This window comes from Calonectris borealis, chromosome Z (assembly GCF_964195595.1).
Source record: "Calonectris borealis chromosome Z, bCalBor7.hap1.2, whole genome shotgun sequence".
NCBI classification, from domain to species: domain Eukaryota; kingdom Metazoa; phylum Chordata; class Aves; order Procellariiformes; family Procellariidae; genus Calonectris; species Calonectris borealis.
This window is the reverse complement of record NC_134352.1, coordinates 69,573,145-69,587,169: the sequence shown is the minus strand read 5'-3', so window position 1 is coordinate 69,587,169 and position 14,025 is coordinate 69,573,145. Positions and strand designations below refer to the sequence as shown.

General features: G+C 39.7%; 1 protein-coding gene across 1 annotated transcript in view; it reads left to right on the top strand.

The window, feature by feature from the left end:
* The window catches only part of PARP8 (poly(ADP-ribose) polymerase family member 8), a 116,358-nt gene that overhangs the window by 84,752 nt on the left and 17,581 nt on the right, over positions 1–14,025 (top strand). Inside the window, exon 15 of the mRNA XM_075136200.1 lies at positions 10,630–10,722. Coding sequence (XP_074992301.1) covers positions 10,630–10,722 — 93 coding nt within the window. The remainder of the gene's footprint in view (positions 1–10,629; positions 10,723–14,025) is intronic.

Here is a 14,025-nt window from a genome sequence, read left to right as displayed (position 1 = left end):
TTCAGTGATCCTGTTGTACACAGAAATCTTTGGATGTTGTTAGGCTACCTTAGTCACTTATTGAGGATAAGAGATTACCTTAGTGACTTACTGAAGATGAATAGAGACAAGATTCTTACATTTCTTTTGGGAATTTCTTTATGGAGCAAAGTATGGATCTTTCAGAACAACCAGTTTTCTTTTGAGCTCCAAAAGTTCCCTGAAATACAGAAGACCAGAATTACAGGTACAGTTCCTGTGTGTACTCCACAAGTGCATGTGAAGATAAAAACACATGATGTAGATGGGGTAGCTTCAAAACACCCACAAACCTAATGCTCTCACAAGGAACTGCAGCTGTATTACGGTGAAGGGGAAGGACAAAGGTTCTCTGGAATGGAAGGAGTCTTAGAAAGGTACTATAACACATCATGAAGCTGTAATACTCTTCTTTATACACGTCTATGGTCCATTGCTTCATTACATCCCCTTTTTAAAAAAACCAGTAAAGTAGGCAATGCTTTCCTGTAGGTGTTCACAGCTTTCCCATATGAGATGAGGATGAATGTAATTTCTCATCATAGTATGTTTCTTTAGTATTTATTTCATGGTGAGATCTAATGATTATTTACAGTGTACCCAAAATATGTTTAGTGATAGACACTTGTATAGAATGCCATCGAAAACTGCAAATTCCCTGAAGTCACTGCATGGCATGATTTGCAGTCTTTCTGCAAAGCACAGGGAAAATTCAATGAATACATGGATCCTCAGGAAAAAAAGTATTATTTAACCTTTTGCGTAACATAGACCATACTATTCCATGCAGTTATTCCTGACAGTGATCTGAATCCTACATATTTCACTCTTCATAGAAGGATTAATGAACAGCTTTGAAATCACTAGTGAGGGTTGGGACTGCAGCCTTTACATCCAAACAGCTCCCTTATTTCATGTAAAGAATCACAGTGCATCCTCCTGCAAGGCGACCTGTGCTGCACAGCTCTCAGGAGCTCTGCCATCAGTCTCTTCTGAAGTAGCTCTTTGCTCAGCTTTGAAAAACAGTGGGAAGTTCAAGGTCAGACGTAGGTTTTGTGCTGAGGAGAGACAGAGAAGGCAGACCTGGTAAACCTACTGAAAACAATAAGAGTCTGCTCATTTGAATCGTGAGCCTGGTGTTACTGTCTTTGAATTTGTTCTTAACAGAGAAGTGGTTTAGATGAGGGAGACATGGACTGTTATTTGTTTGTAATTAATGGCTAGATTTGAATTGTTTCAAAAAAGACATCTTTTGAAATGCCTTTTTTCTGACATTTTCAAACAGTTGGTGTATCATTCACATATGTGTTGTTAAAATAGTTAAATAGATTATCCTGATTTCTGTCAAACTACCATATTAGATTAAATATTAGAAGTAAACATAGGAAATTTTAATGACTTCCACAAAGCCCCTGAAACTGGAGCTTGTTTCATCCGCTGTCTTTCACTGGCTTTTGAAAATCTCCAAAGATGGAGATTCCACAGCCTCTCTGGGCAGCCTCTTCCAGTGCTTGATAAAGCTTTAGAGAAAGCTAATTTTAGCTTTATCTAAAACTTTAGGTAAAGTTTAGATAAAGCTAGTAGTCCTGTATGGGAGAATAAAAGCACTAACTGACCTCCAAAGGTACTTTTTAACCATATGATTTGGTTCATCTGGCTAAAAAATGTATTTTCCAAACCAGATGTAATAATGTACTAAAGAAACTTCAGCATTATTTGGTTCTATATTAGAAGGCTATTAACTTTTTTTAATGCCATGTGAAATTCTTCCTGTTAACTGTAGAGCTGATAATAATATCCTAGGGAAGGACTAAGTTGCATTTCAGTAATGCAACAGTTTTGCTGCTATAGTAGTAGAGAGATATCTTGTTTTAGGAATTGAGCATGTACTTCTATTACAAACATTTAAATATAATCAGATCATGAGTCATTAACAAAAGTGGTTATTATATTTAAGGATCTGATTAAAAGAAGTATAATAAAAATATATTATCATGTATTGTCATATTCAAAGACTGGAGGAAAGCAAATGTCACTCCTCTCTTCAAGAAGGGCAAGAAGGGAAGACCCAGAGAACTACAGGCTGGTCACCCTCATCTTGATCCCTGGGAAGGTGATGGAGCAGCTAAGCCTGGAAACCATTTCCAGGCACATTAAGGACAAGAAAATCATCAGGAGTTGTCAGCATGGCTTCACCAAGGGGAAGTCATGCTTGACTAACTTGATAAACTTCTATGATGAAGTGGCTGGTCTGGTAGATGAGGGGAAAACAGTGGCTATTGTCTACCTGGACTTCAGTAAGGCCTTTGACACTGTCTCTCATAAGATCCTCACAGACAAGCTGTTGATGCATGGGCTGGATGAGGAGATAGTGAGGTAGACTGAAAGCTTGCTGAATGGATAGGCCCAGAGAGTGATGATCAGTGGCACAAAATCCAGCTGGAGGCCAGTAACTGGTGGTGTACCCCAGGGGTCAATACTGGGTCCAGTCCCATTTAATATCTTCATTAATCATCTGGATAATGGAGCACAGTGTACCTTCAGTGAATTTGCAGATGATACAAAACTGGGAGAAGTGGGTGATACTCCAGAGCGATGGGGTGCCATTCAGAGGGACCTCAACAGGCTGGAGAAATGGGCTGACAGGAGTCTCATGCAGTTCGACACGGAGAAGCACAAAGTCCTGCACCTAGGGAGGAACAACGTCAGGCACCAATATATGCTGGGGGCCACCCAGCCGGAAAGCAACTTGGCAAAAAAGGACCTGGGGGTCCTGGCGGACACCAAGTTGAACATGAGCCAGCAATGTGCTCTTGCGGTAAGGAAGGTTAATGGTATCCTGAGCTGCATTAAACAATAGAATTGCCAGCAGGTGGAGGGAAGTGATCCTTCCCCTCTACCCAGCACTGGTGAGGCCACACCTGGAGTATTATGTCCAGTTCCGGGCTCCCCTGTAAAAGAGAGAGATGGAGCTACTGGAGAGAGTCCAGCGAAGGGCCACTAAGATGATTAAGGGACTGGAGCATCTCCCGTAGGAGGAAAGGCTGAGAGAGCTGAGACTGTTCAGCCTGGAAAAGAGAAGGCTCAGGTGGGATCTTAGTAATGTCTATGAATACCTGAAGGGAGGGTGCAAAGAGGACAGAGCCAGGCTCTTTTCAGTGGTGCCCAGTGACAGGACAAGAGGCAATGGGCCCAAAGTGAAACACAGGAGGTTCCATCAGAACGTCAGGAAACACTTTTCTACCTTTTTCACCTTTCCTGAGGGTGACTGAGCATGCAAGCAGATTGCCCAGAGAGGTTGTGGGGTCTATGTCCATGGAGACATTCAAAAGCCATCTGGACATGGTCCTGGGCAGCTGGCTTCGGGAGAGCCTGCTTGAGCATGAGTGTTGGACCAGATGACCTCCAGAGATCCCTTCCAATCTCAATCATTCTCTAATTCTGTGATTATATTCAGCTTTTACGTAGTGTAGTTTCAGATGTGTGGCTAATGTTTATCTTACTGTCTATGCCCTCCTGAATTCCTTATTTACAAATATTAAAGCCATTGGTAAAACAGCATCACTGGATGGATTTTAAAGACCTGTGAGGCAATTATATAGGACAAAAAAAATCTCGGAATATATTCAATAAAGTCATAAAAAAACCCTCTCTGTATCAATAATTTTTCTTTCAGTCAAGAAGTCTCTTTAGAGTGCCATCTTGTGTTGAAACCTCAGACCGAGGCCTCTTCAGAACAAAGCAGGAAATAGTAAAAAACTCAGCAAAACTTGATATTGAAGCTAGTTTCTTTGAAATTTGTACTCTGGTACATACATCTCTGCAGTTTGAAGTTTTGCCCATAAAATATGAATGGTAAAATACTGTAAAACAATATTTGAAATACGTGTTGTTTGTATTTAGCTATAAAAATAAGTACAGTCTGGTAATTCTGATATAGCTGTTCTTATATTAGTAAGCTTACATTTTTAGAATGTTTTTCATCCCAAAGTGCTCAGTTACGATTTATTCATTATGGATGAAATCTTGACCTCGGTGAGTTCCTGTCATCTTGAAGAGGCCTTGGATTTCTCTGTCCTTTGCATATAAGATTCTTAGCCACCACTGAAACACAGTAGCATTGATGTTCCAGAAACAGTACACCGCTTAGGATTGGGAGGTTTTTGGAGTAGAATAAAGTCATTGAACTATGGAGAAAAGTGCAGGTGTACAAATATGTTTAGCCAGACTGGAGTTTAGCCAAGATGCTTGTGGAATTCCAAGATTCTTGTGGAATAATGCCGGGGTCCTTCTTATCATTACTCCACAGTATAGACTGGTTTTATCTCTTTTTATGAAAAAAGCCTCTCCAGTTACAACCAGTACTTCAGTAGAATGGATTCACTTTATTTTTTACCGAGAGAGTAAAATGGCTGCAGTATAACTTTTCCTGTCACCAAGAACTTACCAAAGTGCACCTTGCCCAGCTAGCACTCCATAATGCTTGTCTATTTGCTATCTATTTATATATCTGGGAAGGAAAAATTTTTAAACAGTGTATAAGCTGTCCAAGAATGCAGAAAAAACGAAAAGCAGAAAATAAGATCTGGATCAGCCAAAACAAAACCAAGCAGAACCAGTGACAATTTTTACTCAGCCTCAGTCTACTCTCATCTTTATACAGGTTGTATCTGCTTACTACTGTGGTATCTCCCATGTCTGTCAGCAGCATGTTGCACGTATCACATGAATATTGTGAGATTATTCAGAGACCATACCTTACAGATTTATAGTGAGATAGGGTGTTAAATGAATTATTCCTGCTCTCTGGCAGCTCTCATGCAGCGCACTGTGAACCCGCTCATCCCACAGTTGGACAACTTGTGCAGAAGGGTGCTGTGAGGGACAATATCAAAAGCCTCACTAAAATACAGAAAAACTGCATCCACTGCCTTCCCTTTGTCCACTAGACGGGTGACCTTATCATAGATGGATATCAAATGAGTTAAACAGGACTTTCGTTTTGTGAACCCATGTTGACTCAGCTTGATGATTGCATTATTCTTTAAATGCTTTTTAGTAGTACCCAGTATAATCTTCTCCATAATTTTTCCAGGAACTGAGGTTAGACTAACAAGTCTGTAGTTACCTGTAGTAGTTTGACTTCATTTGAAAATTCAGGACACAGGTGTACTTCTTGGTGATTATTTAGTTTTAAAGCAACTACTAAATCAGTGTAAGTGGGTAAATATTTAATTTGAATAAGTTTATTTTTAAATATATATTTTAGTATAAAGCAAAAACCTGTCAATAAGGGTTACTAAAATACAAAACTGAATTTTAATTTTAATAAATCATAGGTTTTTTAATCCACCGTGAGCTAGTGCTGGATGCTTCGCTCAGAAGTATAAACCATGGCAGAGTAGTCAGATGTGCATTAAACTTGCCTTTCAAAATAATATTGATAATTAATAATTAAAAATTGCTTAAACTCTGAAGCTTGATGAACCTTACGTTATAGCTAAGGGTAATTCTGCATGATTTCTGTAAGATTTAAGTAAATACAGAAATCATACAGTTTGGACTCAAATCTTTACCTTGTAATTCTGTGGGAGTGTGTTCTAAGGTACACATTACCTAAAACTTTCCATTTTATCAATTTTGAATTGAATTGACCCTTCTGTTATACTGTAGGAAACATGAAAGTCTTAAATTCATAAATATGCTTTTGCTCTAGCCCTCTTACAGAGAATGAGGATTTTACATACGGCGTTTAAGCAGCACTGGTAGAAAGCATACAAATGCCTCATCAGTGCTTGCCTTCCAGGTACCACTTTTAACTCGTGTGTCAGATCTGTAGGTACAACTGAGGTTTCTGTAGCATTTGTTAATTCATCTGAAAGCGTGGCTTACAGATGTAAGCTATGGGAGAGCCAGAAGAGACCCTCTCCTACAGCTCTGGATTCTGTTTCAGAATTAGTAATGTTATTCTTACTGCTCCGAATATAACTGATCCTTAGGAAACATGGACTCAGGTGGTAGAGAATTAGCAACCAATCTTATTTTGCCTTTTCTTACAAATATAGCTAAGACATACCTAAAAATCCATAACTCACACAAACTGTGAAATAAACCTTTAAAACTTGAAAGCTCACTTGCAGAAGAGACCTTTACCTACCAGACGCCTTTCCTCTCTCCTTCCTTCTCTCTCTCCTGCTCTTTCCCAGTCTTTTTTCTTTCCTTCTTTCTTTCTCTTTCTTTCTTTTTCTTTTTCTTTTTCTTTCATTTTTCTTTCTTTCTTTCTTTCATTTTTCTTTCTTTTCTTTCCTTCCTTCCTTCCTTTCTTTTCTTTCTTTCTTTCCTTCCTTCCTTCCTTCCTTCTTCCTTCTCTCCCTCCCTCCCTCTCTCCCTTCCTCTCTGTATCTGTCTGTCCACATTTTTTCAGTATTATTGCTGCTGTGTTATATCCTTATCCTTCTGATGAGTGTAATGAACAGAAAGAGAGAAGTTCCGCCGATGGAAAAACTAACAAGTACTGTGGTTGAAAGTAGGAAACGGAACAGAGATTTGAAGTTACATTTCATCTCCATGCCTGTTGCTTTTATTAGGAGAAGTGAGATGGTCACTAATGGTTTCACCTTTACCATTTGTAACATTTGCTAAGAGCCTTCCCTGAGCTTCTCCTTTTAGATCAAGAGTTTTTAGGTGTGTCAGTCATGTTGCAGCCTCATTAGTGTCTGTGTGACATCCCTCAGGATACAGGAAAGGGTGGCACATTGCTCTTCTGAGCACAGCCACAGCACACATTAGAAAGTAGTAAGATAGATCAATATCGGCTATGAAAGTTTCAGCTTTTTCGAATTGAAAGAATGTCTGGAAAATATTTTAAGAAGTGTATGCGTCCAGGAACTAGAATATGTCATAGTACCGAGTGATTTGCCTGTCAGCCATTCACAGTCACTGCTGTAAGAAGTGACACCTGCATTGTAACACATGGAAACTCTGACCGAGCCCTTTTTCATCACAGCAGCCTCCCAGCAGTTGGGTGGGTGCTACTGAGCATGCAAAGAATGGGGGTGGCTAAAGGAAAAGTCCGAAAACCTCAAAAGCTCAAAAAATGCTTTCTGCTTCTGTCAGTGCTCTCTGCTTCCAAGCATTTGCAGTCTCAGGTTAACTGCCCAGCTCTTATTTTCTTCTGGCTTTTCCCCACTGGAATAATTATCCTTCTAAATAGTCTTTCAGCACCAATGATCTTCACTTAGCTAATAGTTTTGTGGAAGTCAATGGCTTTATGTTAATTTTCCCCTTCCAAGTGAAAAATAAACTATATGTGAGACCACTAGCAGCTGCTGCTGTTGAAGAGGAGTTACAGCTGCCCTCTTCAGGTAGTGGAGAACAAAGTTGCCCAGCTAGTCAGCTCTGCGTGCCTTCTAGGTGATGGTTATAATCTGTAAAATTCTGCGTGCACCTAAGATGAGGTTCACATACGGAAATACATACTTAAGTGTATAAGCCCTATTTTGTCATGTATTTTCCTTTTGAAAACAATGGAAACTAGTAATCTAATAGAAGTTGGATATTCTGTACCTTTGTGGATATAGATCCACATCAGTAAGAACATGTCTATACTTTCATGTACGTACACAAAAGTTCTTAGAAAGTTCGGCTTGCTGAATAGTACGTGTACTTGAACCAAAATAAGAGTATTCAGAAATGACATTGGAACAATGTAGCTTTTATAAATGTGTTAGTGTTGTTGTTCTTGTTTGTTTACTGCGGCTAGAGACATTTCTCATATCTATGACAAGAAGTCAGAACAAGACTGTTCCTGTCCCAAGGGCTCACATCCTATTACAAGAGAAGACACAAGCAGACGCCATAAAGGGAAACACATTGGCAGTATGCAAAACATTAGCAGCAATGTAAGAGCAGCCTTGAATCCCAGTTTTCCCTTAAAGCTTGTGATTTTCTGTAAGCTCTGTCTTCTAGAGTTTATTTATTAGCTTAGTTTTCATACGTTTTCATTGGTTCTAGCATGGACAATTGTGGACAAAACCAAAATATGGAAATGTGACACTGAATAGATAAGTCATCATCATATGACAAACAAAAGCTCTCCAAATGTTTGCTTCTTAATTGTAAGCCAATCTTTTCATTTTGGAGGGAAAAAAAGGAGTTTAAATGGTGAACCTAACTAATGACTGGAGCAGAGGACAGTGAAACAGCCATACCAATATCTCTTGGAATACTACTAACACTTGTGAGAAATTTAAGTTAAAAGCATCTGATTTGGGTAAATTGGGACAAATTTCAGAAACAGAATCAAAAAGTGCTCTTAAAATGGCTGGAGCTTGGGTTAGAAGGCATCCATAGATGGATGGAAATATGAAGGCAGGCTATTGAAGTATCCATATAGCTACAGGGTTTGGGTTATTTTCCCCATTAGACTGCAGAACCAAACTGTTCAGTCGGCATAAAGGTTCATCAAATACATAAAATCAAAAGAATTGTATAGACCCTAACAGTAATGTCTGTTCCTCTTCAGAACTCAAATTTTGCTGTCTTGCTTCTCCTCATATCTACAGTTCACCACCCTTAAGATCTTAGCTCCAGTGTCCACCTGAGAGAAGAAGGGCCTTTCGAATGTCAAACATAAGTACAATAACCATTTTCCTAACTTCCCTCTTCCAGATGCTCAGACATTTCTGGGATCATAAGATGGTGGGGAGTAGGGGAGGCGGGGAAAGAGCAAAGGTGACAAACCCTGTGTTCCCTTTGCCATCTTTAAGTCTCAGGATAACTTACTTTGTTGAGGTTGTAAACAAAATGTCAAAATAAGTATTTTAACACTTTTCTTCATGGCAAGCATGGCTAAAATTAGATTGCTCTGCTATTCCAGAGCAATCCCTTACTCTGGAATAAAAGGGAGTCTGTGTATACTGTTGATTATGATAGTCAAGGTGCTAGTGGCACCATGCTTCCCCAACTAAGCAAATGATTTAACCACCTTCTAAATGTGGAAAACCTAAGAATAATGACAATAATAAATACTTTTTGTCTAGTGTGCCATGGCACGGCGAATTGGATCATGTTAGGCTTCGTCTGCTGCCTAATGCAATGTAACGTAGCAGATAAAATAAATCAAATGGGTGACACACTGTTAGACTTGAAAGATGATAGCTCTTGTAAAGCAACTGAGGTGAGCATGTGTCAATGCAGGGGATTTCAGATGTTTATTGAAGTCTTGAATCTTTGAAACCCAGCAAATGCCTATTTTAAGGGCTATGAAACAAGTGACTACAAATACAGCAGTATGCTTATTACTGACAAAGCTGTTGCCTGAAACAGAATCCAGCTAAATTTTATGTTTTCTTTGTGTGCTCAATTCACTTTTTCATTTCTGCAAGTGCTTCCTAGAGACATTGGCTTGAACTTCAAAGTGTACTGCTAGGAATGCTTTATTATCGTGGTAGCTAGACTCGGAATTTTTAGTTACAAAAGTTCAGTAGTGCCTACCAAAGATCATTATACGTTTCAGTGAACTATGATTTAATAATATGGATTCAAAGAAATAGTATCCAAAAAATATTTTTGATTGTTTTCAACTTTGTAATAAAAAGTTATGTTTATTGGGGTCAATTTTAAGGGAGGTTTTAATTTGTGTTTCTTTCTTGTATTTCTTTCAATGTTTGTTCATTATGAATGCTTATAACAATTCACTATGTGATTTATTATTTGAGCCTTTAAAAAGTTGATCTGTTAATTATCTTTCAGTAAATAAGCATAGAGTTGCTGTAAGGGTTGTAACCAAGTCATGAAGTCATGCCTATTCTCTTTACTTAAAGCTTTGTTCTTTTTTGTTTCTGCTTTGTTTGCTTTATGAAGGCAGAACACTATTCTCACTCAATATGCAGTTTAAATAAGTTTTTTTATTTGATCATTGTGATGGCATTGTGAATTAAATTTTCAAAAATATAGGCTGGTTCAACAGCAAGGTGGAGGTTTTTTTTTGATACCTGAAAAAAGAGAGGAAGTGCCTTTATTTAGTAAAATAACATGTGACCTTCCCAACTATATAAAAATATAATGTATTTTCTTAAAGTTTACAAATAAATTGTTAAATTAGTTAAAAATTAAATTAAAAGTAATTTGTCTTCTAATCAGATTTTTATGTGTGTTCTCAACAGCAGAATAACAAGCTGTGAAGAATAAAGGTGCATTTATGAAGGGGGTGTGCTCCCGTTAGTTTCTGGATTTGTTCTCCATTAATTTTAATTGTGTAGAAAGTTTTCAGAGCCTGATAGAATAGTGTAAAGGACATTTGGGTACTATGCCTGTAATTTTGGTTTTGTAATCTGTTTGGAATTCTTCTAAGTTTAGCCTCTGTGAGACCTGTAAAACTTACGAGTTTTACAGGTCTTCACACTTGTTCTTCAGATTATTAAAATGCTTCTCTAATGTATCTTCCTCAATAATTGACATGTATTCATAATTTGAAATTAATGTTGCGGTTAATATCTGAAGGAAAAAATTAACATTAAATGTGTTTGGATTTTGTTGTAGGTATTACATGATAAAACCAAGAACCCAAAACTAGAACAAAAATATAATTAACTTTCTTTCTCTGTGTAGCCCACTGTTTGTGAACGGGAGCTCTGTGTATTTGCTTTTCAAACATTAGGAGTGATGAACGAAGCTGCTGATGAAATTGCAACTGGGGCTCAGGTAGAATTATCTAATGCTTATTATATATCTGATTTTTTATAGTATACTCAGTATGTATTTTGACTTTTATTCCCCATATGAGTACTGTTTGGTAAGTAGTATTTACTTGTCCACTCGTATAGCTGTAAATACCGTTTTCTGCATGGCGTTTTCAAACGGTATTAATGAGGTGCTTCCATTGTTTTGCTTCCATGTAATTAGAGTAACGCTGTTTTCTTGTTCTGTTGTATTCAATTAGGTCACCTGGGTTGTTAATAAAGGCAGCCATTGTCATTTGCAGATAATTCCCATTTATTTTCACCTAATGAGCCATTACTACTCTCATGCAATTAATAAGCTACTTCCTGTTCATGGTGTTGGGATGCAGCTATCCACTGAGCATCTGTTGTTTTGATCATTAATTAACAGTGGGAAAGTCCTTACTGATATTGCTACATAGGTTTTTTTCTCTCTTCTCAAGGATTGGGAATTTAATATAAGCTTGCTTGCTGACTCTTAAGTTCAGTTATTAATGTAGTTATAACCATATAATTGTTTTCTTTCATAATTCTGGATATGCCTTAAAACAATTTAAAATTATATTTCCAAATCACCATTTAACCTTAGATTATAGTAAATTCAAAAGTTAAAAGATTTTATGCTTAAGATCCTTTTAAGATCTTAAGTTAAAAGTTTACACATCTCACAGAAAAGTGCATTCCTTTCTGATTTCCTAGACATATGTCATTCACTGTGCATGTACGTAGTAAGCAACATGTTTTTTTTGGAAGAGCAAATGTTCAGTTCAGTTAACTTTAACTAGCACCAGTGAGTCTAGCCACTGGAAATAAACTATTTGGCTAAGTGCCTGAATACTGCCTAGGGGCATATCCTCAAAGGAATAAACTTGCAAAAGTGTACACCAGCTTCTTCACTTGAGAATATGACTGCAGGATCTGAACATCAGCTCTTCATCTGATATCTGAAGACCGTTAGATGGCTATATTTGCAACATCTAGCATACCAAACATTGGGATACCTGTGTAAGCTTGTAAGAAATGGAGAGAGGTGTGCTGATGAAGCCCCATCTCTTCCTCAGCCTGAAGTCCTCTGAAGACCTCAGCTATGTGTTTCTGGGGAGCTAGAGGGTTTTTTTTTTTAATTCAGGCACTTTTATGTTACATTACATGTACATTTAGAATCATACAATAGTTTGGGTTGGAAAGGACCTTTAAAGGTCATCTAGTCCAACACCCCATGAAGTGAGCATGGACATCTTTAACTAGATCAGGTTGCTCAGAGCCTCGTCCAACCTGACCTTGAATGTATCCGGGGGTGGGGCATCTACAGCCTCTCTGGGCAACCTGTTCCAGTGTTTCACCACACTCATGGTAAAAAATTTCTTCTTTATATCTAGTCTAAATCTACCCTCTTTTAGTTTAAAACCATTACCCCTTGTCCTGTCGCAACAGATTCTACTAAAAAGATCTACTAAAAAGGTCCCCGTCTTTCTTATAAGCTCCCTTTAAGTGCTGAAGCCCCAGAGCCTTCTCTTCTCCAGGCTGAACAACCCTAACTCTCTCAGCCTTTCTTCATAGCGGAGGTATTCCATCCCCCTGATCATTTTCGTGGCCCTCCTCTGGACCCGCTCCAACAAGCCCATGTCTTTCCTGGGCTGAGGGTTTCAGAGCTGGAGGCAGTCAGTACTCCAGGTGGGGTCTCAGCAGAGTGGAGTAGAGGGGTAGAATAACCTCCCTCGACCTGCTGGCCACGCTTCTGATGCCATCCAGGATATGGTTGACCTTCTGGGCTGCAAGCGCACATTGCTGGCTCATGTCCAGCTTTTCATCCACCAGTACCCCCAAGTCCTTCTCAGCAGGGCTGCTCTCAATCCCTTCATCCCCCATCCTGTAGTGATACAGGGGGTCGCCCCAACCCAAGTGCAGGACCTTGCACTTGGCCTTGTTGAACCTCAGGAGGTTTACGTGGGCCTATTTCTCGAGCTTTTCCAGGTCCCTCAGGCATGTCAACCACACCACTCAGCTTGGTGTTATCTGCAAACTTGCTGAGTGTGCACTCGATCCCACTGCCCTTGTCATTGATGAAGATACTAAACAGTACTGGCCCCAATACGGACCCCTGAGGGACACCACTCTTCACTGATCTCCATCTGGACATTCAGCCGCTGACCACTATGCTCTGGATGTGACCATCCAACCAGTTCCTTATCCACCAGACAGTCCACCCATGAAATCCGTATCTCTCCAATTTAGAGAAGGATGTTGTGAGGGACCATGTCAAAGGCTTTACAGAAGCCCAGATAGACAACATCTGTAGCTCCTCCCTTGTCCACTGACGTAGTCACTCCATCACAGAAGGCCACTAGATTGGTCAAGCAGGACTTACGTTTGGTGAAGCCATGCTGGCTGTCTCGAATCACCTCCCTGTCCTCCATGAGCCTTAGCATAGCTTCTAGGAGGATCTTTTCCATGATCTTCCCAGGCACACAGGGGAGGCTGATAGGTCGGTATTTCCCAGAGTCCTCCTTCCTACCCTTTGTAAAAACAGGTGCAATGTTTCCCTTTTTCCAGTCACCAGGGACTTCACCTGACTGCCATGACTTTTCAAATATCATGGAGAGTGGCTTGGCAACTACATCAGCCAATCCCCTCAGGATTCTGGGATGCATCTCGTCAGGTCCCATAGACTTCTGTATGTTCAGATTCCTCAGGGGATCACGAACCTGATCTTCTTTTACATTGGGAGGGACTTTTCTCCCCCAGTCCCTGTCTTGCGGTCCATCAACTCGAGAGGTGTGGAAAAAGAGATTGCCAGTGAAGACTGAGGCAAAAAAGTTGTTGAGTACCTCAGCCTTCTCCTCGTCCGTTGTTACCAGTTTGCCAGTCATGTTCATCAGGGCAGGGGGTACACTTTCTTTGACCTTCCTTTTCTGGGTGACATACCTGTAGAAGCCCTTATTATTCTTTGCATCCCTTGCCAAGTTCAGCTCCAGCCGCACCTTGGCCTTCCTGACCCCATCCCTACACAACCAGGCAGCATCCTTATACTCCTTCCAGGGCACCTGTCCCTGCTTCCACTGCCTTCTTGCCCTTTAGTTTGACCAGCAGGTCTTGACTCATCCATGCTGGTCTCTTGAGTTCCTTTCCTGATTTCTTACAGCTGGGGATCAAGAGCTCTTTTGCTCTATGGAAAGCGTCCTTAAAGTTCTACCAGCTCTGTTCTGCTCCCTTGTCCCTGAGGGCAGTTTCCTGGGGTCCTATTGACTCAATCCTTGAACAGCTGGAAGTTTGCTTTCCTAAAATT